This window comes from Loxodonta africana, chromosome 7, assembly GCF_030014295.1.
Source record: "Loxodonta africana isolate mLoxAfr1 chromosome 7, mLoxAfr1.hap2, whole genome shotgun sequence".
Classification (NCBI taxonomy): Eukaryota; Metazoa; Chordata; class Mammalia; order Proboscidea; family Elephantidae; genus Loxodonta; species Loxodonta africana.
In genome coordinates, this window is record NC_087348.1 from 4,962,082 (window position 1) to 4,988,684 (window position 26,603).

The following is a 26,603-nucleotide window of genomic DNA, read 5'->3' on the forward strand; positions in this document are numbered from 1 at the left end:
TCCTGTTTTCTCTGCCTGAGCAGTCCCGTCTCCCTCCAGGACTTTATGTTTCTGGCTCCTCATTGCCCAGGTCTCAGGGAGTTCCCTGACCCCTCAGCCGCTCTTGGTCATAGCGCCTGGTGTATTTTCGCCGGCACCCCTTACTTCCCCTGGTTCAGCATCTGACTCCCTCTGTGGGAATGTCATCCCCCCAAGGGAAGAGGCCGTGTCTGCTTTGCTCACCCCTTTTCCCCTAAAGCCTGGCACACAGCAGGAGCTCTACAAGTGCTTCTTGAATGCTGATGAATGAATGTTTGTGAGGCCCGGGCTCGGTGTTGGCTTTGGTGCTAATGAACCCTGCAGTCTTGGGCAAGCCGCGTCCTCATCTATCAGAGGGGTGGGTGATGCCCACCCTGACCTCGCAGGCTTCTGGGAAGACCACAAGACAGAGAGGGTGGAGGGGGTGAGTCTGGGGCCACCCTTCTCCTCGATTTCTCCTCCCAGGCCTTAGGACATGGCTCCAAAGCTTTGTTGCTGATTTTGTTTTTGTCTTTGGTTTGTGACTTAGGAGAGTCACGTGTACAGAGTGGAACTGTTCCGTGGGGTCCTTATGGGCCTAGGGAAGTGGCTCCAAAGCTTTGGAACGATGTCCTTGATCGCAGGGCGGCCTGGGCACTTTGAGCGGCTGGGCAGTGCCCTGGGCTGAGGATTTTCTAGGGATGGGGGAGTGTCGGCACTAGGGGGCGCCCGCGGCCAGGCTGTCAGAGAAACGCACAGGCTGAAAGGCGGCGCAACTTTGTGGCTGTTTACGCCATTAAGAAAAATATCTTTCTTTTATGAAACAATGATGATTATAGCTGGTTGCTTAAAAGACGTGTCCCCATGTGCCCAAATGAACACACTGGCGACACTAGTTTGGTCCCCAAAAGGTTTCGGGGAAATTTTAGGCTCAGGAAATCCCAACACTAGTCTGTTGGGCCGGTGGGACCAGGGTCAAGGTTTGGGGATTCCAAAGAGGCCGTGAGGAGAACGAGTGACCACAACCCCCATTCCCAACACACACACGCATGCACACACAAACACATGCAAACACACGTGCACACATACATACTCACACATCTATGCACAAATGTATGCTTGCACACACATGAGCACATGCAAACACACACAGACACTGGCAGGGAGATGAAGTCCCAAGAACATCTAGAACTATTGACATGTCTGGCATCCAGGAAAACAGTTGTCTACACGTTTCCCGAATTTGCAGCGTCAGACACAGTGTTCCTTGGTTCCTTCAGGCAAAGGTCGCACACACAGCGTTCAAGAGAGGAGAGCGTTGTATTCAAATTTATTTCTATGAATGTCCAGCCACAGTGCTCTGTGGGTTTGTGCACATTCACTTTTTTAAAAAATGGTTTCCACAAAGGGATTTTGGTAATCACCTAACTCTTCACACAGTATTATTTATATACAAAAAACCCCATTTCTAACTATTGCCTGTACAAGAGAAGACAGAAGCATCAGATCGCATGATTTGAGCAAATAATGAAAATCTACGACACTTATGGACTTGGATCAGAGTCTGCAGATTACGGGAATGTCAACACCACACCGATGCCATTTGCAAGACAAACACGTTAGTGCTGTTGTGTTTTCCCCTTCAGTGAAACAGTTCTTTTTATGTTTCCCTTGTGTTTGAGAAAGCTCAGCTAATGGGCTCATGTTATCACCGCAAATTTAGGTCACTCATCATTGAGGGGACTTGTTTTTATAAGCTTTTAAAATGACAATTGTCCAATAGTGACATTCCTGTAAGTAAAAATATAGAGAAGTGTTACCAAAATAGAAGCTTTTATTAATAAAAATCTTTGGTAGTAACAGTACTTTAAATTCCTCTCAGTGATATTTGGTTAGTTAACTAATAAAATAAACTCCTTCCACCTTTAAGCTACAGATTAAAAAAAAAAAAAAAAAACCCAAAACAAACCCTCAAATCCACCAGATAATTGATTTTTTAAAAAAAAAAATCAATAAATACTCTAGCACTGTGAACGTACCCCCAGAAGTCTTAAGACTTCCTGAAATCCTTAAGCCATCTTTGGAAACACCACCGAGGTCTCCATCCCAGGGTTTCCCTGTTCACCTGGCTTTTCTCCCACAATGAGAAGGAATAGTTCTAAGGTCAGCTCAGTGGGCCCCGGCGCCATTCTAGCCCCCAAAGAATAAAACAGAGACTCCCGAGCCCTCCGTGTGGACACGGTGAGGGTACCCCTCTCTCTGACCCTCGTGTCTCAGCTTCTGAACTCACGGAGGGAGAAGCTGACTAAAAGTCTTTGAACTTTTCTGACACAGAGGCAGACGACACCTTTCAGAACAGATTCAGCTTCGTCTATCCCTCATCAGCTCCTTTCTCCCTCAAAGCGTGTTTGTGGTGCCCCTGCCTCCCCAGAGCCCCCGCAGGATGGGGCCGAGGCCGCCTCCAGCAGAGACCCCCCTCGCTGGGCTCCACCCCTGCCCTGTCCAGCTCGCCACACTACTTCCCTTCTCAGCTCTTGCACACGCCTTGGAATCCCGTTTTGCTTGTTTTAAGGCATCAGGAAGATCAAAAATGGTGATTTCAACACAAAGGAGACTCCTGTTTTCCAAGAACTGTTTCTGCAAAGCGCCCCCGTCACCGCGTCTCACCAGTCTGCCACCAGCCATCGTTTCCCTTCACCGTGAATACTAATGATAAGAAACTCCCTGCGTAACAGCTTTGTGCAAAAATGAGGAAAGAAAGAAAAAAGGAAACAGAAATGTTGTCCTATCGGGAAGAGGTCCTCCACGTGAAGAAAACACAGGCTCTGCCGGGTGGCTGCCCCGGAGAAGGGTGCCCGTGTGAGGCGTCAGTGGCTACAGGGCGTCCCCGTGGAAGGTGGGGCCGTCTGGGCCGGTGGTGGTGGTGTGGTTGGTGCACGGCTCCTCGCGCTTGCGGTCCTTGTCCATCCAGGTCTCCAGCAGCTGCTGCTTCCCCTGCTCCTCCCTCATGAACAACTCTACCATCAGCACCTTCTCCTTGTGGATCTGCTGGCTGATGTCCTTGGGGATGTCCGGGATGATCCAGTCCACGAAGTCACTCATGAACATGACCAGGTTCTGCAAAGAAAGTTGGCTCGTGGGGGCCGGGAAGGAGGAAACACGCCATCCTCTCTCCCTGTGCCCACCTGGCGGCAGCTGCCCAGCCGCTCCCCAGCCCTGTGCCCTCCGACAAGCCCCTTCACCTCTCTGGGCCTCGGTTTCCCTGAAGGCCTAGCTAACCAGTTGTCATTGAGTTGACTTTGACTCATGATGGCCCCATGTGTGTCAGAGTAGAACTGTGCTCCACGGGGTTTTCAAGGTTGTGACCTTTTGGAAGCAGATTGCCAGGCCTGTCTTCTGAGGTGCCTCTGGGTAGGTTTGAACTGCCAACCTTTTGTCTAGTAGTCAAGCGCTTAACCATCTGCGCCACCCAGGGACTCCTCTTGACAGAATCTGAGCCCCAGAAACAGGAAAATTCTCTGAAAAATTCTGAATTCTTTATCCGTGAGACTTAAGAAATGACCAGATGGGTCAACAAACACGAAATACTAACAGGTATTAAGGCTTTAGAGACAATGCTGAAACAGAGACAGCACAAAACTGGGCCGAAGGTCATTTAGGCTGTCCCCGAGGATTCGTCAGCCCCTCTCACGGGACCTTCCTGTATGCTTGCCGCCTCCCCAGAAGGTGGATAAAATGCAAGGTAAGTTGGCCGTTACTGAAAACCCCAGATCCTGTTCTGGGGAAACTTCTGCCCCTGAGCAGAGGCAGCTGCCTGTGTTGTGACTGACGCTGGGTGGTGCTCCCAGCCCCCAGCTGCGGCCAGTGCTGGCTACTAAGGGCTCACAGCTGCCCCTTCTCCAGGGACCTGGCCCACCTGGAGGCCAGGCACACCCCCTCCCACCTCCCTGATCCCGGAGCAGCAGCCTGCAGCCCATGACTGTCCAATATGGGTATTCGAAAGGCAGCCTCTTACTTCAAGGGGGAGGGGGCAGGTCTGTGATGCCCCCCCTCCCCACTGCAGGATCAGCCGAGGCCGCCTCCAGCTGAGGCCCCTCCTTGCTGCTCCGCCTCTGCCCTGCCCAGCTTCCCCCACTCCCCTTCTCCGAGGGCCCTCCCTCACTAACCGGCTTGCACAAAACTCTCACGCAGGGGTGGATTACCCAATAGGCAAGGTAAGCACGGTGCTTACCTTGCTTACGGGATCATCTGTAGTGAACAAGGCCACATTTTTTCACCATACCAGAGATTCTGCTTCTAGGTATGGCTGCCATCTGCCTCTCTCCCAACCCACAGCATCTTCCTCCAGAATCAAAGCCTGTTTTCAAATTTCTAATCCCTGATGGGGCGGATGACCCAGTTGGCAAGGTAAGCATGGGCTTACTTGTGCTTACTTACTAATATACAGTGCACAATTTCACCTGCTTTTGTTTTTTTTGACCACATCTTTGATTTCACAATTTCACAGATGGTGGTGGAAGCCTTTCATGTGAAAGTGCGCACGACAGATTAGTAAATAAACACAATTAAGCCTTCGTTTACCTTGCTCACCATAAGCCCGTGCATCCCTTGCTCACTAGTTAATTGGTCCCTGCCTCTCCCCACTCCCAGAGCCCAGGCTGGGCGGGCCAGGCCCCAGGCTGGCTATGGGACTGAGTCCAAGGTCTGAGTGTCTGCTGAGGAGACACAGAGATGGAAACAGAGACCGAGAGGGCGACAGAGCTGGGCCCCTCTTCCTCCATGTCTCAGTGTAGACCCAAGGGCCTGACCCCCCCACCCCGTTCCACAAGGACCACTTATGTTGAACTAAACCTGCTTTCACAGAGCAGAAGAAACGCCTGGCGATCTGCTTCCAAAAGGTTACAGCTTTGAAAGCCCTTGTAATAAACCAAACTCAGTGCCGCTGAGTTGATTTAGACTCTTATCGACCCTATAGGATGCAGTAGAACGGCCCCACGGGGTTTCCAAAGAGCGGCTGGTGGATTCCACCTGCCACTGCTGATGTTTTGTCTAGCAGCCGAGTTCTTAACCACCGTACCACCAGGGCTCCTGAGAACCCTTCAGAGCAGTTCTGTTCTGAGAATTTGCCTTTCTAACAAGTTCCCAGGAAGTTATACATAAGAATCACCTGGGCGGGGGGGTCCCAGGAAGTTATACATTAGAATCACCTGTGGATCTTGTTAAAACGTAGATTCTGACTCAGTCTATCTGGGGTGGAAATGCAAATTCTCAGCAGGGAACTAGTTAGAAACACAAATTCTCAGCAGAGGACTTGTTAGAAATGAAAATTCTCAGCAGGGGTTTGAACCTGAATGAACCGGTTCGAAGCCCTGCTCTGCACCCCTGGGGTCACCATGAGTTGGAATCAACTCAACTACAGCCAACAACAACAAGCCTTTTCCAAGATGTCCCTGGGTGGTGTAAACAGTCGAAAAGCTCAGCTGCTAACCGAAAGGTTGGAAGTTCAAGTACACCCAGAGGTGCCTTAGAAGAGAGGCCTGGTAATCTTCTGAAAATTCAGCCATTGAAAACACTGCGGAGCACTCTGACACACATGGGGTCACCATGAGTTGGAGTCAACTCAACGGCAGCTGTTTTTTCTGGCCTTCCCAGGACAAGTCCAAGCCCTTCCAGGTGCCTCTCCTTGTCTTCCTGAGATCCTCTCTGGGCCTGTAGCTGCACAAGGCAGGGGTCAGCCCCTTCTCACGGATCCCTTCTCCAGGCCCACCCTCGAGGGCCCCGCTCTGACCCTGCATCCTGACCCGGCTCTGGACACAGAGTGCTTCCTAAAACCCCAATTCTCCACCCTCCTGGAAACGGACAAGCCGCTGTACCTGGAAGACAATGACGAAGGCCAGCCGGGCCGCGAGCACTGCCCAGAAGTCCTTGGAGATGTCGTACTTGTTTTCAGACCACGGGGGCTCACGGTAGTCTTTGTACCTGCAACAGATGCCAGGGAATTGAGGATCAGCCTCCAGCGGGAGTGCAGGGCTCCTGCCGGCACGACGTGGACGTGGTAAGGCCAGCCAGAGTCCAGGCCTGCAGCCCACACCTGGAGGAGCCCTGGCCTGGAATAAGACACAGACACTAGGGGGCTATCCCCTGGCAGCCTAGCCGTGGCCTACAGAGGCAAGCATTGTGACCATCTGGTCACGGGCACCGCAAACATTTAAAAGTAGTGGAGCCGTGCACCATCCACCGTTCACAGCAGCAAAGAGGTGGAAACAACTCAAGTGTCCACGAAAAGATGAATGGATTCTCATCTGTGCTCCATCCACACAAGAGAACATTACTCAGCCATGAAGAGGAGTGAAAGCTTGGTGCTGAGTAAGTCAGTCAGTCACAAAAGGACAAACCTCACCTACCTGTACAGGAAAGATCTAGAAATGTATAGACACCAAAGGTGCTTGCGGTGACGAGGGTGGGAGCGAGGGCAAGGGCAGTCCTCGTTTAGGGAGCAGTGGGGCTCTGTTTATGGAGATGGTTGCAAAACGTGATTAATGTAATTGGTGTCACTAAATTGGACGTGAAAAATGTTGAATTGGCAAACAGGTTATATGTATTTTTTACAATTAAAAAAAAAAAAAAAAGTAGCGAGGCCCCTTTTCCAAAAGGAAATTTCAGCTGAAGCCCTGGTAGGTCTGGCAAAGAAAGCTGAGCTTCCTTGGTTGAAATGAGACAGGGACTCTGTAAGCTTGAACCCCAACTTCCCCTGAACTCCACCCAACTCCCATCCTCTGGAATCTCCACGGTGGGCTCCATGACCACAGTCTGAAAACCACCTTGCCAGCCTTTCCACTCTTTAGGGGACACTATTGAAAAAAACAAAAACTCTGATCAAAAGAGCCCTTGTACGAGGTTAACCACAAATGGTGCGAGTCCAAGCCTGTCAAGCAACTGTCCCCGGCCCGTCGGCCGCACCCCAATTCCCGTGGCCTGGAGGCAGCCACTTTCCATGACTCCCGCCATAGCTCCTGCTGTTTCTCCTTGGTAATTACTCCCTTCTCTCTGAATAATACTGTCCTCCCCTCTTCCTGAGTTACCCGATTTAGACATGGCCAACTGGCTTCCTGCTTGGATGGACAAGTTCTTGCCGACCTCTTCCCCTGAAAGGCCAGACTTCCGTGGGATACGACAGCGCCTCGCAGAAGCAGTTCCAATTGCCGTCGACTTAACTCCGACTCATGGTGCGCCATAGGGTTTTCAATGGCTGAGTTTTCAGAAGTAGATTGCCAGGCCTTTCTTCCAAGGCACCTTTGAGTGGCCTCAAACCTCCAACCTTTCAGTGAGCAGCTGAGCGCTTAACCGTTTGCTCCATCCAGGGACTCTCTAAAGTGCAGACTGGCTCCTTTATTTCTCTCTGAACTCCTCAAGTGAGAGTGAGGTACCTCACTGTCCTTCCAGTTCTCCCCCACTTCCTGCCTCCTTTTTGGAGACACCAAGATGCCCAGAGTCTCACCCCACAGCCTGGGAAGGCAGAGCGAGGGCAGAAACCTGAGGTCCTCTCTCCACCCGGGGTTTCCCCAATGGCTCCCTGAGTCCAGGGGACACTACCCATCTGCTAGGGCTTGGCTTTAATGAGCCTGACACCTCCCCTGCATTGGAAAAGCTTCCCAAGGCTGGCCAGAAAAAGACCACGGCGTCAGGGCACGGTTTCTGGGGCTGGGCACAGGCATGCCCCCTGCTGGCCATCGAAAAGCTGAGGTCGAGTCAGGGATCAGGTGGGCACTGCCCTGGCCTGGCCCCCCAGCCCTGCTGCTCAGCCCACATCTGCTACAACTTGCTATGTGACCTTGGGCAATCATTTGGCCTCTCTGGGCCTCAGTCAAGGCATTCCATCAGTTATGCCCATTGCAAGCATTTATTGAGCACTCACTGCATGCCAGGCCCCACTCTTGCTGTTAGCTGCTGTCGAGTCAGCCCCTGACTCACGTTGACCCCATGCACAATGGGACGAAATGCTGCCCGGTCCTGCACCAGCCCCATGATTGGTTGCAGATAGGACCGTTGTGATCCACGGGGTTTTTGCTGGTTGATTTTTGGAAGGAGATCTCCAGGCCTTTCTTCCTCACCCATCTTAGTCTGGAATTTCCACTGAAACCTGTTCAGCATTATAGCAACACACAAGCTTCCATTAGCAGATGGGTGGTGGCCAGGCACCCGGTGCCTTGGCTGGGAATCGAACCCGGGTCTCCCACATGGGAGACAAGAATTCTACCACTGAGCGACCACTGCCCCCCACGCCCAGTGCTAAAGGTGGAGGTCCAGCGGGGGAACATGATAGACAAGGCCCCTACCCCACGGAGCTTTATTTCTGGAGGGAGCTGGACGGGACAGGAGTCTCAGAGGGCCTGCTCCTCGCTAAACTGCAACCACAGAGATAGGATCGGGCTGGGAGCAGGCTCTCTGGTGCCAGCCGCTGAGCGATACAGACGTTGCACAATCCGCTCTCTGACAGGAACAGGTAGCCCCTGTTCTGCCAGCTTTAGGGCCTTACCCACCTGTCCCTCCCTCTTTCTTTTGCACTCAAGGTCAACTACACCAGGCTGCTGGGAAATGGATTTGGGTCAGCTGGCAAACTCCTATGCATCCCCCAATGCCCACTTGTAGCTGTGTCCAGATTTTGCCTCCTACCACCTGTGCCGGCCTGTATCAGAGATGATCTTTATATTTAATTTTCCCCCTTGCCTAGCTCTGTTGCTTAGCCTGTCAGCAGCTATGAGAAGACAGGAGACTGCCTGCTTTAGCACAGGAATGAACTGTAGCCAGCAGCAATCCCAGCTCTCACTCTGCTAATGCCGCCTCTCCTGCGGCCGCCGCCCGGGGCTAGGTGCCGCTCCTCCCCGCCCACTCTTCTGGGAGCCGGTTTAAGGATGGGTGCAGCTGGGGTGGGGCGGGGGTGCACATAGCACCTGTGGCAACTTCTAATTGTAGCCAAAGTGGGGAGGGGAGGGTCTGGGTAAGGCTCTGAGGGGACCCAGGATCCTCTGTCTCCATGGGGGCAGATGCAACAACACGCTTCAAAGCAGCTTCCACGTTGAGTTGTGTGCGTTTCCATCACCACCACGATAACTGCCCTGCCTTCGTGGCCTCTCCCCTGTGCCCAGGACACCCTGACACACGGGGTGGGGGAGTTGCTTCCTTAACCAATGCCTGGGACCCCCTACCCAGTGTCCTTCCAGAAAACCCAGGCATACCCTATAAACATCAGGAGCAAAATTTTCCAGGAAAGTTTCAATAGAATGAACTATGCGTTTCTCTGCCTTCCTTTTCCTTAATCACTACTATTCAAAAAGTCCCTGGGTGGTGCGAATGGGTACGTACTTGGCTACTAACTGAAAGGTTGGTGGTTCGAATCTACTCAGAGGTGCCTTGGAAGAAAGGCCTGGCAATCTACTTCTGAAAAGCCAGCCATTAGAAACCTTATGGCACACAGTTCTACTCTGATACACCTGGGGCAACTGGTACTGATACCTGTACACATGTGTAACGACACCTGCAGGTTGCTGGGTTTTTTAAACTCAGACACCGCGTTGCGTTTCACACTCTGTCTTGCCACTTGCCCTTTCTAGGGCGGAGACATGGTTGTAGCTCATTCCTTCAATGCTGTGCAGGGTCCTGGGGCAGGTGCTGCTCCTGTCCCGACACAGAACACGCAGGACATCATTCTTTACACACTCAAGGACGACCGTGAGCATCTGCTGTTTACAACATCATCGCAGCACCTGAGCTGGGTCTGCCTACCTGCCTGCCTGCTTACCTGCTTGCCTTTTCAAATGGCCCCAGGTGTGATGTGTTTTCATTTCTTGGGCCTTTAAAAAAACTTTTTTTTTTCTGCTGCAGCCTATGCAACGTTCCGTTGCTGTCAACACCCTAGACCCTAGCAGCCCCTGACCCCCCTTTGACTCGGTCAACCAACCAGTTGTTGTTGAGTCGACCCTAACCCAAGAAGACCCCATGGGTGTCTGAGTGGAACTGTGCTCCGTAGGGTTTTTAATGGCTGATTTTTCTAAGGTAGATTGCCAGGCCTTTCTTCTGAGGCACCGCTGGGTGGGCTGGAACCTCCGACCTTTCAGTCAGCAGGTGAGCGCATTAACTGTTTGCACCACCCCGGGACGGTCGAAAGCTAAGCATGGTATTATCGCTTCATGTTTCGACTTGGCATCCCTGCTCTCGGCCCCATCACAAAGCCAGCGGTTCTGTCTGGGGCTCTCAGGGACCCTTTCTTGACCCTAGAACTCCAGGCCCTGCCTGCTCCTTCAATCTCCCCTTACTCTTCATGCTCCGGCAGGAGGAACAAACTGCCGTTGCCCACCCACGCGCACTCCAATGAGCCCCCCCTCTGCTTTTGCTGGTACTGTCGGCCACCTGCAATGCCCTCCTCTGCCTCCACCCTTCCCCTGGGTTTCCTGATAGACGACAGCATGTCATAGCACTGGGGGGCCCTGGACACAGGGACTGTACCACCCACTCCTGGTCCCCAGCCCCTGACCTGGTGCGCAGCGGATGGCCTGGCCTCAGCCCTGCCTCCCACTCCCCCGCCCAGCCTCCGACCTCCCGGGCGCTATCTGCCTGCCCTGAGCACCAGCCAGGTGCAGTAGCCTCATGGGAGCGACGGAAGCGTCCTGGCAGGCTGGCTATTGCACAGCCCTTTGTTTTTCTCTGCTCAGCATCAATCAACGATCCTGTCTTCAAGTTGCGGCACTCAGTGTTCTTCAGGACCCTCTGTCCTCCTTCTCTGACCATGACCCCTACCCTGGCACACAATCCAGGCCAAGGCAGTGAGAGTCCTCCACCCCCTGGCAACAGCAATGGATTCAGGGATGGCATGTGACCCAAGACAGGCTGGTGAGACTCAATCCTGGGACTTGTGTGGGCTACTGGGAAAGTGGAGTCTTTCCCTGGGGCTGCTGAGCATGGAGGGTGTTGAGTGGGAGCCGCTGGGGCATCCTTGCAGCACAGGAGAGCACCTGCCAGAAAACAAGCCTGCGTGGAAAAAGGCGGGGCCTGACGGCAAAGTCAGCACCTGGATCCAGCCGCACCCGAATCTATCCTGGGTGTCTCAGTTACAGGAACCACCCAATGCCTCCACCTCACCAGGTACCTTCAGGGGAGGGGCAGAGAGGATACCTGCAAATCTGCACCTCGTAGCCCAGGTCCAGGGGGTCGTTGGGGGCTGTGCCATTCTGAAAGTCACTGACGTTGAAGGAGGAGAGTGTGTGGTTGACGAAGCCGTGCATGGTCCCGTTCTCGCTATACATGTAGAGGTACACCAGGCGCGGGATGAAGTCGGATGTGAAGGAAATCACGAAGGCCTGGGGGGACAGCGGGGTGAGCATGGGGGAGGGAGCGTGGGGAAGGGATGCCCATTACCTGGCGGGGACAGCCTTGGCATGTGGAGTGGCTAAAGGAAGCCAGGGAGAGGGCCTGGAGGCCGGGACAGTGTGCTCCAGAGAGAGAAATCTTGGGGTCAGTGTGCTGCCTCTCATAGGCTGTGTGGCCTCAGACATGTCACCTAACCTCTCTGCCTCCTATCTCTCCTTGTAAACCAGGACTCATAACGTCCTCCCTGTGCACCTCCCTTGCTGGCTGGCTGGTTAGAGAAGCGAAGGAGTCAGGAAGGGAAAGCCCTAGCCAGCTCCTTTTATCTGGTGCGTGTTGAGACCCGGGAGCCTGGGGCCTGACGCCCGGGGCTGTGTAACCTTGGGCAAGTGGCTCACCCTCTCTGTGTCTCATCTGTAACATGGGGTGTTAACCTTCCCGGCCTCTAAAGATTCACCCCCACCCTCATGCTGACCAAGGGATGTTGGTAACGAGGACAGAATCCTGCCAGGTCAGGGCTGCACGGAGGCTGGGGTGGGAAACCCGGGCCCAGGCTCCCCTGTTGGCCTGGCTGGCATGGGAGGTCAGGCCCTGAGTGTCCCTTCAGGAGAGCCCTGGCGTCACTTACGTTGATGATGACGGCGAGCTTCCCCACACCTCTGAGGATATTGTACCAGATGCCTGGGGAGAAGAAATCCGAAGCTTTAAACCCCCCCTTGACTTAGCCCTGGCTGGTACAAACGGTTAAGCACTCTCCTGCTAACCCAAGGCTTAAGGGCTTGAGTCCATCCACAGGCACCTTGGAAGAAAGGCCTGGCAATCTACTTCTGAAAAACCAGCCACTGAAGACCCTATGGAGCAAGTCCTACTCTGACTGACACACATGGGTCGCCATGAGTTGGAATTGACTCCACAGCTAAAGTATTTTTTTGTAGTAATGTCCTTGGAGTCCCTGGGTGGTGCGAATGGTTAACGAGCTTGGCTGCTAACCGAAAGGCTGGAGTTTTGAATCCACCCAGAGGCACCTCAGAAGAAAGGCCTGGCAATCTACTTTCCAAAAAAATCAGCCATTGAAAACCCTATGGAGCGTAGTTCTACTGAGACACACGTGGAGTCACCATGAGTCGGAATTCTGACTGAGAGGCAGAGGCCTCAGGCGGCCGTGACCTTTGCCTGGCCTGGCTCTTTTCTGTGGCGGAGTCTGAGACACGTGTGGTGAGCAGGCCTTCGGGAGGCTCTGGAGGAGACTGGCTAACCACACAGCTCGTCCGCGGCTGGTAAGCAAAGTGGAGCTTCTAGAAGAGGTCCTCAAAAACACTTGTCCCTAAGTGGCTGTGGGCAGGCTCCGTGTGGACCCACTTACAGGTCTAACTGGCTCCCAGAAGCCTTTCTTCTAGAGAAGCAAAGATGCAGTTGGGTATTGCTGACGTTTCCGTCTGGGGTGATGGAAGCGTTTGGAAACGGACAGTGGGGATGGTTGTACAACATGTGAACATAATTAACGTCACCCAATTGTGCAGTGGAAACCCTGGTGGCGCAGTGGTTAAGAGCTTGGGCTGCTAACCAAAAGGCTGGCAGTTCAAATCCACCAGGCGCTCCTTGGAAACTCTGTGGGGTAGTTGCATTCTGTCTTATATGAGTCGGAATCGACTTGACGGCAATGGGTTTTTTTTTTTTTTTAGTTGTACAGTAAAATAGGTTGAAGCCGTAAATGTTTTATTATGTATATTTTTACTACAATAAAAATACATATATTAAAAAAACACACAAAAAACAAAAACAATTCCAGCTTGTCCCTAGGTGGCTCTGGGCAGGGCCTGCATGGACCAATTTACATGGCTAATTTGTTTAGACAACGCCTCTCTTCTAGATAGGCAAAGACGCAGCTCCATAACGCTAAGGGGCACTCGGTTTCTGTCTGGGGTGATGGAGACGTCTGCAAATGGATAGCGCTGATAGCTGCACAGCGCCGTGAGTGTAATGAATATCCCTGAGTTGTACAGATAAAAATGGTTCAAATGGCAAAATGTTAAATATTTTGCTACGTATTTTTTACCAATAAAAAAAAAAGATTTAATTAGGGTGCAATGCCTGGCCAAAAGAGTCCATTTAACAAACAGCTGGAGGACAAACACCTGGTTTTTTACTGTTCTAGATTTTTTAGGTGGCTCTAGGGCTAGAATCCACCCCAGTTTGTGTGAGCAGGAAGCACATTCGGCTGATGTCAAAGGTCAGGGCCTGAGCCAGGTTTCAAGGCTCGGGGCTGGGCCCCTGCCATGACCTGCCATGGGGCTCCCTCTCTGGGCATCTGGCAGGGCCATCAAGGCACCTGTGCTTTGTGGCAGAGTTACCTCCAGCCACACCTGACCCTGGGGGCCCAAGTCATGGGGTCCACTGAGGCCCTCTGTCCCCTCAGGGTGTCCGCTTAGCGGCCTTGCACGGATCACAGGACAAATACAAAAGCCTCTTCGAAGAAAGGTTACTGTTAAGGAGCCCTTAAACAAACTTGTGAGAAAGGGCGGACTGCGCCTTCCCCACAGTAGGCAGGAACCAGGAAGTGAACAGTGCTCCTGGAATGGGGAAAAACAAGGAGCCAGGGGCAGAAACACCAAAGACACTTGTCTAAGCTGTACTCTCGGTGCAGAAAAACAACGCCCACCGCAGACAAGAGCTGGAAATGTCACCCTGTTGCTCTTTTTTTTTAAATTGTGCTTCAGGTGAAAGTTTACAGAACAAATTAGCTTCTCACTCAAAGATTTACACAAGAATTGTTTTGTGACATTGGTTGCAACCCCCACGGTGTGTCAGCACTCTCCCCCTTTCCCTTTCCACCCTGGGTTCCCCATGTCCATTTGTCCTGTTTTGCTGTCATTTCCTGCCTTTTCGTCATTGCTTTTAGACAGGTGTTGCCCACTTGGTTTCGTATAATTGAACTCAGAAGCACGTTCCTCACGTGTGTTATTGTTTGATTTATAAGTCTGTCTAATCTTTGGCTGAAAGGTGGACTTCGGGAGCAGCTTCAGCTCTGAGTTAGCAGGGTGTCCGGGGGCCACAGTCTCAGGGGTCCTCCAGTCTCTGTCAGACCAGTATATCTGGTCTTGTTTGTGAATTGGAATTTTGTTCGTTTTTCTCCCACTCTGTCCAGAATCCTCTATTGTGATCCCTGTCAGAGCAGTTGGTGGAGGTAGCCGGGCGCCATCTAATTCTTCTGGGCATGTTGCTCTTTTTGTCCTGGTGGGTTTCATACCTTTGGGTTGCCACTGTCTGGGGCTGGCCAGAGCCCCACAAAGCAAAGGATGCCAAAGAAACACCCGCCGCACGGACTCGGCCCTGACTCCAGGGCTTTCAAGGGTCAGACCTTCATGGGGACAAGTGACAGTAGACCACACTCTTTTCTTACTTACCCTCTACGGAAGACTCTAGATTTCCAAGGACTGCACCAGGGGCACCCTGAGAGGTCTTCAGCAGCAGTGTGAGGCTTTTGGAGGCAAATTCTCTTTTCCTAAACCAGCTGCCACCGAGTGTTGACTCCAACTCATGACGTCCCCGTGTGTGTCAAAGTGTACTCCATGGGGTTTTCAAGCGTTGATTTTTCCAGAACTAGGTCAGCAGGCCTTCCTCCCAAGGCAGCCCTGGGTAGACTTGAACTGCCAACCTTTTGGTTAGCAGCTGAGCACGTTAGCCATTTGCACTGCCCAGAGACTCCCATTTCTTGGTCCTCCAAGCCTAAAATACTGTTTCTATCTGGCCCCAGACAGAGACAGTTGCTAACCTCTGACCTTCGCGCCAGCAAGTCAAGTGCTTTTAGACTGGCCCTTACACGGCCGCCAGGCAGCGGCCTCCGGCGGGTCCCAGCCAGCCCTGGCCTTGTTGCCTCTGCCCCTGGTAATCTCGGTGTGTGGGATGAGGGGCCAAGGTTCTGCCCCACGACCACAGGTGAGGCAGAATTAGGGACGCCAGAGGCTAGAAGGCACTTTGGAGGGGCAGTTAGCTCAGGGAGTTTAATGCTTTAAATCTGTAAACAAACTCTCCAGGACTGTGTGCCCAGCAGTAAGGGTGTCTGGGCACTGGGTCTTCATTAGCTGGGTCCCCCAGTTGGGAGGCTGCTCAGGGAAGCCAAAGTGTAGAAACACGACGCAATGGCCTCTTATCAGTGAGCCTCGGCCATCCTTCCTTACGAACACCAAGGTTTCCCACCCCCTGACCAAAGACGGCATGGGGCAAACACGGCTTCAGTGTGAGCCGGGGGAGATCACCAAAAGTCGACCACGCTTGGCTGTGAAATGGCAATTCTGTCTGGTTCAAGTTAATAGCCGCGCACCAGAGAGGCAGGCCTCAGGGAGCCTTGGAGGCAGGGGACTGGACCAAGAGCCTCCTCGGGCAGCCAGCTGACACCCGGAGGGGAGCACGGGGTGGGATGGGCGCCCCGAGGCTGAATGCCCCACCCTGCGCTTCTGTACTATTACATTTGGGCCACACAAGCCTAGACGCACAGAGGTCTTCTCACGCTGCTTTGCACTCTTTATTTGGTAGCGTCCCGAACACTGCAGTCAATCTTTGTTTATTTTAAGAATAGCACAGAAGTACTATTTTAACTAAAATTGTGTTAGCTATGAGATGCGATGGACATATTTTTGTAATTTTCCATCTCATCTTCAAGATAAAGTTCCCATAAAAACATTTTTTTGCCTTTTACCCTGAAATTGGGGTGGAAGTTGCTTCACTTGAAGACAGGGGCGTGTTCGGGCATTTCCTTGGCTGGTGGGGGCCGGCCCCGCCCGAGGCCTGATGGGATCCGGAGCCCTGCCTGCCCCTCTCCCAGCAGCCTTGCCATTTCCAGACAGACAGTCGCATATCTCTGCTTTGATGCCTCCAGTGACAGGGAGCTCACCACTCCACGAGGAAGCGGCTTCATTCCTGACACCTCTGACTACTGGAGCTATTCTTTCTGCTGACCTTGGGGCTGTCTGCCCACTCATCCCTCCACCACATGGATGAGGTCCCCCTGGGTACCTTGGAGCTAGAAAGCCCCAGAATGGTGGTGTGGCACTGACCCTACAGGCACGTCCAGCAGTGACTCGGTCAAGTCTCCGCCTGTCAAAGGGGCCCTTCCTCCCTTTTCTTTTCGGTGAACATTAAATGATTTGATGATCCGCTACGTAGAAAGGCCCTTGCTAGCGGTAGGGCAGCTGAGGTTATTTTCTGCATTGGACTAGCTGGGAGCTGTGGGGCCACACGGACACTTAGGGTGTGTGTTGACAGCCACCAGAGAGCCTCTCTTGGACCTCCTAAAGCGGCGGGTTGTTGAGATCCTCAGATACCCGAGAGAGTACATTTTTCCCAATGAGTGTCCTGTTCAAATGCCTCTCAGGACAGAAGAGGCCAAGTGGGGGAGGTGGGTCTCATGGCCTCCCATTGCCGCCCGAGTGTCCACCCAGGAAAGGACAGAGCTAAGAGTCTCTGTGAGGGACTGCGCTGACCCCCTTTGTCTGCTCGGTCCGGAGAACAGGAGCCGCCTCCCCAAAGCCAAATCATACCTGGACCCCAGTCCCACTGGGGCCACTCACCGATGTCTTTGGCTCTGACGGCCACTGGCCTCCGGAGCTCGGTGACAAACTTCTTGGCATCCAGACGGATCTCAATGATATTGTTGAGCAGCGCAAACAGTGGGGCCAGAGGGAAGGATGCGACGAACAAGGTGACAAACCCAAACTGGATGACTGCAAGAAAGGGACCCCCGGTCAGCTTCGCCGCTGCCCAGCACGCCAGGACAGCTGGTCTGACTCCTGTCTGGCCTCAGCTGTGTCCACCTGCACAGACACACCTGTGGGTGCACAGAAGGGGGCTGGCGGGACAGACCCTCGCCCCCCAGGACTCGGGCCAGGCGTGGGGTGAAGACAGGACCCCCAGGCGTGCTCTGACCTGTGCATGTTGCTGTTAGTTGCTGGTGAGTCGACTCCGACTCAGGGCGGCGCCGTGTGTGCAGAGCAGAACTGCTCCGCAGGGTTTCCAAGGCTGTGACCTTTTGGAAGCAGATTACCAGGCCTGTCTTCCAAGGTACCTCTAGGTGAGTATGAACCACCAACCTTTTGGCTAGTAGTAGAGTGCCTCACCGTTTGCACCACTCAAGGACTCCCTGACTCTTGTATAAGGGAATGTATTCATTTGTCATGTGTCTAATTAAAAACCACCAACAGTGGAAAAAAGACCCCCAGGAGCTCAAAGGCACAGCCTCAGCCCTTCCTGTGGCCAGATCTGGGCAGGGGGTGGGTGTGGTATAAATCGAGACCTGGGGGTCCGCCACCATCACTGCTGAGTCAAAAGCCCCAAACATCCCCCTTCCACTGGGCTTGGGAGCTGGCCGGCACCCTCAGTCCAGGGCAGTTCTGCATCTCTCCCCGCCAGCCCCCTCTGCTTTACTGTCCCTGGTCAGTGAGCTGGCTTGGGGCTTCCTCGGTCTTGCATCAGGAGCCAGCGTGCCAAGCTCTGGGGAGGTGTCAGGGGAAGGTTCTGGATGGAACTGAGCTGGTTCTGGAACTGCAGAGCAGGACCCCAGCCAGAGGCTCAGGTGCCAAGCAGTAAACAGGAAACCCAGAGAATGTCAGCCCGTGCCAGCGTGGAACTGGGCATTGGTAGGGCACACACAGGATGGGGGCAAGGGTGGGTCTCCCGGTGGGTGGGCTTGACACGTGCTTCTGTGGACGCCCTGGCCCTGAAGGTGATGGAGGCCTGGGTACACTCTGCAATGTGGGGCTTTGAGACTGGGCTGGGACTGCTGAGGCTCTGAGGCCATGGGGTGCCTGCCGGGATCAGCTCCCCCTTCCCACAGGGCACTGTCTCCTCGGGCACCAAAGGGGCCAAGAAGGGGTTGCGGGGTGGTTTGGAGATGCTGGTAGGGCCTCACTGGGGACATTCCAGGTGGGCCTTCTCATGCAACGTATCCATTTCTGGGTACCCCAGGGAGTCCCCAGTGGTATGATTGGTTAACACGCCGCTGACTGAAAGGTTTGTAGGTTCAAGTTCACCCAGAGGCGCCTCATAAGAAAGGCCTTGTGATCTACTTATGAAAACTGAGCCACTGAAAACCCTAGGGAACACAGCTCTACACGGACACGCCCGGGGGACCATGAGTGGGGCCAGCTCGATGGCAACGGGTAAAGTGGGATGGGGTCGCTGGGTGGTGGAAATAGTTAATGTGCTCGGCGGCCTACCAAAAGGTTCGAGGTTTGAGTCCACCCAGAGGTGCCTTGGAAGAAAGGCCTGGCAACCTACTTGGGTAGAATCAGCTGTTGAAAACCGTATGGAGCCCAGTTCTACTCTAACACACACAGGGGTGCCGTGAGTCAGAGTCAACTCAATGGCAACTGTTTTTTTTGGGGGGGGGTGCCTCTGGGTCCCCTACTCTTGTGTTTTCCCTCAAGTGAAAGATGTGTGGCTGGTGTCAGGGGGTGAAAGCCAGGGGGACGCAGAGCCGCATGCTCGATGGGGTGCAGTGGGGGCAGGCACCCTGGGTGGGAGGAAGCGCCTGTCTAGGACTCTCGTTTCACCAAACCTGGGAGGCATGTGGACGGGACCCTGCTGGCTCCAATCACCACATCCATAAAAACTCAGAAGCTGCTGCCTGTCTCCTGGCTAATCCCAGGCAACCCGGGGTGGTGCAAACCACTGACACCCTGGGCTGCTGACTGAGAGGTTGGAGGTTTTCAGAGGTGCCTTGGAAAAAAGGCCTGGCAATCTGCTTCTGAAAAATCTGCCACTGAAAGCCCTATGGAGCTCAGCTCTACTCTGACACACATGGGATCACCATGACTCAGAGATGACTCGGTGGCAATTCGAAGCTAAAATTCTCCCAAGGGTCTCCCACGAAGGGCTTGAACTTGCTCGCACCATTCCAGGTGGGGGAAGCCCCATCCCAGGCCCCTCCTGGCAGATGCTGGGTGAAGGATCGACCTGTGGGGGGTCTCAGGGAGCTGCCCAGCTGGCTGCACTTGGATTTGATTCCTGGGGAAAAGGGAGACCAGTCATTTGAACACAACACTTGCTCCTCTTTCAGTCTCGAGATTCTTCTCTGGAGTCAATGGTGAGGCACCTTTGCACAAGCATGTGGGAGCCAGGAGTGAATTATTTGGGCCTACCTGGCTGACACCAGGAAGGACATGGAGGAGCTGATGAGCCAATCAACTGGAAATGCTCAAGGGCACCCAGGGTCACCCTGCTCCTCACCACCCCCCAAATAGACCTGAGAGAAGCGCAGGGCAGGTCCTGGCTGCGTTCACGCCGAGGTCTGTCAAGCCTCATTCACCCTGGTGTTTGTTAAAAATGCAGTCTCAGGCCTTGCCCCATAGGCCAGGGATGGGCCTGGGAACCAGCATTTTAAATAAGCTGCCAAGGGTGCAGTACTCTGGGGCCCCTCCCATGGGAGACTCCCTGATCTCGTTTGCTCACCCATTCATTTAAAAATTATTGAGCACCTACTCCACACCTGGACCTGTTCTAGAAGCAGGGGGTGTGGCAGTGACGAGCAAGAAGGAAATGGCCCCACTTCCACAGGGCTTCCATTGTCCTGGGGGAGGCAGGCAGAGCAGAAAGGAGGACAGAAAGTGTCCACTGGTGTTACGGATTGAATTACGTCTCTTTGGCTAGGCCAACTGTGTCAGCTTGGCTAGGCCACGATTCCCAGTATTGTGTGGTTGTCCTCCCTTTTGTGATCTGATGTGATTATCCTGTGTGTTGTAAATCCTAACCTCTATGAAGTTAATGAGGCAGGACTCAATCTACAGGATTAGGCTGTATCTTGAGTCAATCTCTTTTGAGATATAAAAGAGAGAAGCGAGCAGAAAGAAGGGACCTCACTCCACCAAGAAAGTAGTGCCAGGAACAGAGCTTGGCCTTTAGACCCAGGGTCCCTGTGCTGAGAAGTTGCTAGACCAGGGGAAGACTGATGACAAGGACTTTCCCCCAGAGCTGACAAAGAGAGAAAGCCTTCCCTAGGAGGTGGCGCCCTGAATTCAGACTTCCGGCCTCCTAGACTGTGAGAAAATAAACTTCTGTTTGTTAAAGCCATCCACTTGTGGTGTGTTTCTGTTATAGCAGCACTAGATGACTAAGACAGTTGGTGATCAAAAACACAAAGCAGGGGGTGGGGAAGGTCAGGGTTGTGCAGCGGAGGGGCTGCTCCCCCTACCCTGTCAGACACTGTGGCCAGGGAAGACCCTATGCTGAGGGCGCATTCAGTAGGCGTTACAGCAGAGCCCTGGAGGAAGGGAGAGTGAGAGTCACGCAGATATTAGGGGGAGACATTCCTGGCAGGGGACAGCTAGTGCAAAGGCCTGTGGCAGGCATGTGCTCTGGGCATTTGGGGAACAGCAAGGCCTGTGTGCCCGAGCGGAGGGAGTCAGGAGGGAGACGTAGGAGCTGAGGCCAGGGAGGCTCTGGGTGGCCTTTCCCCACCTCTCCCTTACCCCAGCCCCTGTGACAGCGAGGTGCCACCTCTCCACATCTGCCTGACATGATTCGGGGGGTGATAAGGCTCCCTCTTTGCACCTCTGCTGAGTGCCTGCTCTGTGCTGGCAAGCCCACAGGTGAGACCTGGCGCCTGCCCTGCAGGACCCTGGGAGGAGGCATGAGTCATGGACCTGAAGGATTTCCAAGAAACCTGTGCACTTAGGGTTTGGAGGAGACACCCCGGATTTCTGGGGAGCTTCAAGGGGACCAGGGACTGAAGCTTTGGAGCCTCTGGCTGGACAGGATGTGAGGGAGAGGTGAACAGCCTGGGCTGTGCCAGGCTGGGCTAACAGGGTCTACCCCCTGGGGGATGCAGCTGCTTTCAGCTGGGCCTTCTGATGCTGCTGTTATTAGTTGCTGTCAAGTGGATTCCAACTCACAGCGACCCCATGTGCTACAGAATAGAACTGTGTCCCACAGGGTTTTCTAGGCTGTAATCATAAAAGAAATAGATTGCCAGGCTTTTCTTCTGCAGTACTACTGGTTGTCCCCACTTGACTGTCAGTTTGTCATACCATGGGAGCTTGTGTGTTGCTGTGATGCTGGAAGCTATGCCACCGGTATTCAGATAACCAGCAGGGTCACCCATGGCGGACAGGTTTCAGCTGAGCTTCCAGACTAAGACAGGCTAGGAGGAAGGACCTGGCAGTCTGCTTCTGAAAAGAATTAGCCACTGAAAACCTTATGAATAGCAGCGGAACATTGTCTGATATAGTGCTGGAAGGTGAGCCCCCCAGGTTGGAAGGCACTCAAAAGATGACTGGGGAAGAGCTGCCTCCTCAAAGTAGAGTCGACCTTAATGACGTGGATGGAGTAAAGCTTTCAGGACCTTCATTTGCTGATGTGGCACAACTCAAAATGAGAAGATACAGCTGCAAACATCCATTAATGATCGGAACCTGGAGTGTACGAAGTATGAATCTAGGAAAATTGGAAATCGTCAAAAATGAAATGGAATGCATAAACATTGATATCCTAGGCATTAGTGAGCTGAAATGGACTGGTATTGGCCATTTTGAATCAGACAATCATATAGTCAACTATGCTGGGAATGACAACTTGAAGAGAAATGGTGTTGCATTCATTGTCAAAAAGAACATTTCAAGATCTATCCTGAAGTACAGCGCTGTCAGTGATAGGATAATATCCATACATCTACAAGGAAGACCAGTCAATACGACTACTATTCAAATTCACGCACCAACCACTAGGGCCAAAGATGAAGAAATAGAAGATTTTTCTCAGCTGCTGCAGTCTGAAATTGATCGAACATGCAATCAAGATGCATTGATAATTACTGGCAATTGGAATGCGAAAGTTGGAAACAAAGAAGAAAGACCAGTAGTTGAAAAATATGGTCTTGGTGATAGAAACAATGCCGGAGATCGGAGGATAGAATTTTGCAAGGCCAACGACTTCATTGCAGATACCTTCTTTCACCAACATAAATGGTGACTATACACATGGACCTCACCAGACAGAACATGCAGAAATCAAATTGACTACATCTGTGGAAAGAGACGATGGAAAAGCTCAATATCATCAGTCAGAACAAGGTCAGGGGCCGACTGTGGAACAGACCATCACCTGCTCATATGCAAGTTCAAGCTGAAACTGAAGAAAATCAGAGCAAGTCCACAAGAGCCAAAATATGACCTTGAGTATATCCCACCTGAGTTTAGAGACCATCTCAAGAATAGATTTGACGCATCGAACACTAGTGACCAAAGACCAGACGAGTTGTGGAATGACATCGAGGACATCATCCATGAAGAAAGCAAGAGCTCACTGCACAGACAGGAAAGAAAGAAAAGACCAAGATGGATGTCAGAGGAGACTCTGAAACTTGCCCTTGAACGTCGAGCAGCTAAAGCAAAAGGAAGAATTGATGAAGTAAAAGAACTGAACACAGGATTTCAAAGGGCTTTCAAAGAGAAGACAAAGTAAAGTAGTATAATGACATGTGCAAAGAGCTGGAGATGGAAAACCAAAAGGGAAGAGCACGTTCGGCGTTTCTCAAGCTGAAAGAACTGAAGAAAAAATTCAAGCCTCGAGTTGCAATAGTGAAGGGTTCCATGGGGAAAATATTAAATGATGCAGGAAGCATCAAAAGAAGATGGAAGGAATACACAGTCATTATACCAAAAAGAATTAGTCGATGTTCAACCATTTCAAGAGGTGGCATATGATCAGGAACCGATGGTACTGAAGGAAGAAGTCCAAGCTGCTCTGAAGGCATCAGCGAAAAACAAGGCTCCAGGAATTGATGGAATATCAGTTGAGATATTTCAACAAACAGATGCAGCGCTGGAGGTGCTCACTCATCTATGCCAAGAAATGGAAGACAGCTTCCTGGCCAACTGACTGGAAGAGATCCATTTTTATGCCTATTTCCAAGAAAGGTGATCCAACCGAATGTGGAAATTATAGAACAATATCATTAATATCACACGCAAGCAAAATTTTGCTGAAGATCTTTCAAAAACAGCTGCAGCAGTATATCGACAGGGAACTGCCAGAAATTCAGGCCGGTTTCAGAAGAGGACGTGGAACCAGGGATATCACTGCTGATGTCACATGGATCCCGGCTGAAAGCAGAGAATACCAGAAAGATGTTTACCTGTGTTTGATTGACTATGCAAAGGCATTCGACTGTGTGGATCATAAAAAATTACGGATAACATTGCAAAGAATGGGAATTCCAGAACACTTAATTGTGCTCATGAGGAACCTTTACATAGATCGAGAGGCAGTTGTTCGGACAGAACAAGGGGATACTGATTGGTTTAAAGTCAGGAAAAGTGTGCGTCAGGGTTGTATTCTTTCACCATGCCTATTCAATCTGTATGCTGAGCAAATAATACGAGAAGCTGGGCTATATGAAGAAGAACGAGGCATCAGGATTGGAGGAAGACTCATTAACAACCTGCATTATGCAGATGACACAGCCTTGCTTGCTGAAAGTGAAGAGGACTTGAAGGACTTACTAAAGTTGAAAGACCACAGCCTTCAGTATGGATTGCACTTCAATATAAAGAAAACAAAAATCCTCACAACTGGACCAATGAAGAGCATCATAATAAACAGAGAAAAGATTGAAGTTGTCAAGGATTTCATTTTACTTGGATCCACAATCAACAGCCATGGAAGCAGCAGTCAAGAAATCAAAAGACACATTGCGCTGGGTAAATCTGCTGCAAAGGACCTCTTTAAAATGTTTGAAGAGCAAATACGTCACCTTGAAGTCTAAGGTATGCCTGACCCAAGCCATAGTACTTTCAATTGTATCATATGCATGTGAAAGCTGGACAATGAATAAGGAAGACCAAAGAAGAGTTGACACCTGTGAATTGTGTTGTTGGCGAAGAATATTGAATATACCATGGACTGCCAAAAGACCGAACAAATCTGCCTTGGAAGAAGTACAGCCAGGATGCTCCTTAAAGGCAAGGATGGCAAGACTGCATCTTACATACTTTGGACACGTTGTCAGGAGGGATCAGTCCCTGGAGAAGGACATCATGCTTGGCAGAGTACAGGGTCAGCGGAAAAGAGGAAGACCCTCAACAAGGTGGATTGACACAGTGGCTGCAGCAACGAGCTCAAGCATAACAACGATTGTAAGGATGGCGCAGGACCGGGCAGTGTTTCGTTCTGTTGTGTATAGGGTCGCTGTGAGTTGGAACCAACTCAATGACACCTAACAACAACAACCACGGGTTGGGTTTGAATTGCCAACCTTTAGGCAAGAAGTCAAGTGCAAACCACTGTGCCACCAGCAACCTTGGGGTCTTCTGCAGGTGGGGACTTACCCTGAGGGGGATGTGAAAAGGAACTGGCAATAGTCAGCCCACCTCTGTCCTCCCCTCCTCTCTGCTTGACACTTTGGAGGACACCCGGGAACTGTGACAGGTCATCAGCCCCCTTGCAGCCCTCACCCGACCAGGCCTGCCCTGGGGGGATGGAACCCCTGTCTGGTCAGTCACTCATCCCCATGTACTTCTGGGTCAGGCTGGACCCCCGTCTGGTTACTCGCTCATCTCCACGTATTCTAGGGTGAGGACGGAACCCCCGTTTGGTCACTCACTCATCTCCATGTACTCTGGGGTCAGGCTGGACCCCCGTCTGGTCACTAGCTCATCTCCATGTATTCTAGGGTGAGGACGGAACCCCCGTTTGGTCACTCACTCATCTCCATGTACTCTGGGGTCAGGCCGGCGAACGGCTCCAGGGTGTAGTCCACCTCGTAGCGCTGCTTCTTCTTCACACACTCCTCATGGTCGGGAGAGCTGCGCCGCTTCAGCTTCAGGTAGCGGATGAACTTCTTCATTTTCCTGAAAGCGGTGGGGCCCCCCATCAGTGAGGCAGGAAAGCAAGATGGGGCTACGGTTGGGGGGGCCATCTCTCAGGTACTTCCAGCTCTGAGCCACGCCATGCTGTCACAGCGCGGCCTGTTTTACACACTTAGATCTCTATCCATGGCTTCATTCACCCTTCCCCCAAAGGCAGGCGGTCAGGTGTTAAGTGCTTTGTTTGCCACTTAGGGAAACTGAGGCACAGCGAGGGTAAAAACACCAAAACGGCGGAGAAGGCCCAGCAATGGTGGGGGACCCAGGAGCAATGGAATCTGGTCACGTCCAAGCTGTGCTTTTGGAGATGGTCCAACACGTCCCTGACTCGAGGGAGCTGCCTTTGGGGAGCACGGAACAGGGCCTGAATTTTCAAAGGGCATAAGGTAAGGAAGAAAAGCACCCCAATTCTTCAATTGCCAACCACAGGGAGCCAGGCACGTGGGCTTGGGGGTGCCTGGTGACACTTGGGTAACCTCGACCAGCTTGGGGAGCAGGATTCTTCTCAGCTCCTCCCTCTCTCTTGTCCATGGTGGGGTGACCTCTGCCCGTGTCCCTGTCTGTCCTGGATGCCTCCCCTTCCTGCCCCCACCCCCTGGGTGAGAGACCCCAGGGCCTGGCGGTGGCTGGGGCGGCTGCGAGGCCAGCGCACTCACGGGATGCCGATCTCGAAGAGGTTGTTCTGGATCAGCTGCTTGCCCAACATGATGATGCTGAGTTGGATGCAGAGCTCCATCAGACAGCCGCCGGGCGCACACTGCGGACATACAACCCGTCAGCGCCTGCCACCGGCCGGCGCGCACTGCGGACACACGGCCCGTCAGCGCCCGTCTGCCACTGCCCGGCGCGCACTGCGGACACACAGCCCGACAGCCTCGCCTGCCACCGCCCGGCGCGCACTGCGGACAAACAGCCCGTCAGCGCCGCCGTCCACCACCACCTGTTGTGCACTGCGGATACACAGCCGGTCAGCGTTCCCCCCGCCACCACCAGACGGCCCCAGCCGGTCTGCTGACTCCCGGAAGGGCCTGTTCAAAGCCTAACCCGCAAACGGGACCTCATTGGAAATGGGGTCTTGGAAGGTGGAATGAAGGTGGCATGAGGTCACACTGGAGTTGTCGTTGTGAGCTGTCAGGTGGATTCCAACTCACAGTGACCCTATAGGACAGGCTGGAACTGCCCCATAGGATTTCCGAGGCTGTCATCTTTATAGGAGCAGGCTGCCACATCTTTCTCCTGGGGAGGGGCTGATGGGCTCCAACTTCCGACTTTCGGATAGGAGCCGAGTGCTTAACCACTGTGCCACCAGGTGCCTTCCTACTGGAGTAGGGTGGCCGGAATCCAGTGACTGGTAAGGGAGATTTGGACACAGAGACACACACCGAGGGAAGA

The 26,603-nt window shown here is 52.7% G+C and overlaps 1 protein-coding gene across 4 annotated transcripts in view; it reads right to left on the reverse strand.

Annotated features, from left to right (window-relative positions):
* Nucleotides 1–825: 825 nt before the first annotated feature.
* ANO1 (anoctamin 1) overlaps nucleotides 826–26,603 on the reverse strand; it is a 110,828-nt gene continuing 85,050 nt past the window's right edge. For 3 of the 4 annotated variants that reach the window (XM_023541837.2, XM_023541840.2, XM_064287621.1), the window contains 7 exons: nucleotides 25,868–25,968; nucleotides 25,051–25,196; nucleotides 16,926–17,078; nucleotides 11,987–12,039; nucleotides 11,167–11,351; nucleotides 5,871–5,976; nucleotides 827–3,114 (listed from right to left, as the gene is read on the reverse strand). In XM_023541837.2, coding sequence (XP_023397605.1) covers nucleotides 2,872–3,114; nucleotides 5,871–5,976; nucleotides 11,167–11,351; nucleotides 11,987–12,039; nucleotides 16,926–17,078; nucleotides 25,051–25,196; nucleotides 25,868–25,968 — 987 coding nt within the window. In that variant the 3' untranslated portion in view covers nucleotides 827–2,871. Of the gene's footprint in view, nucleotides 3,115–5,870; nucleotides 5,977–11,166; nucleotides 11,352–11,986; nucleotides 12,040–16,925; nucleotides 17,079–25,050; nucleotides 25,197–25,867; nucleotides 25,969–26,603 lie in introns of all 4 variants that reach the window. The other variant, XM_023541838.2, reaches the window with a different exon arrangement.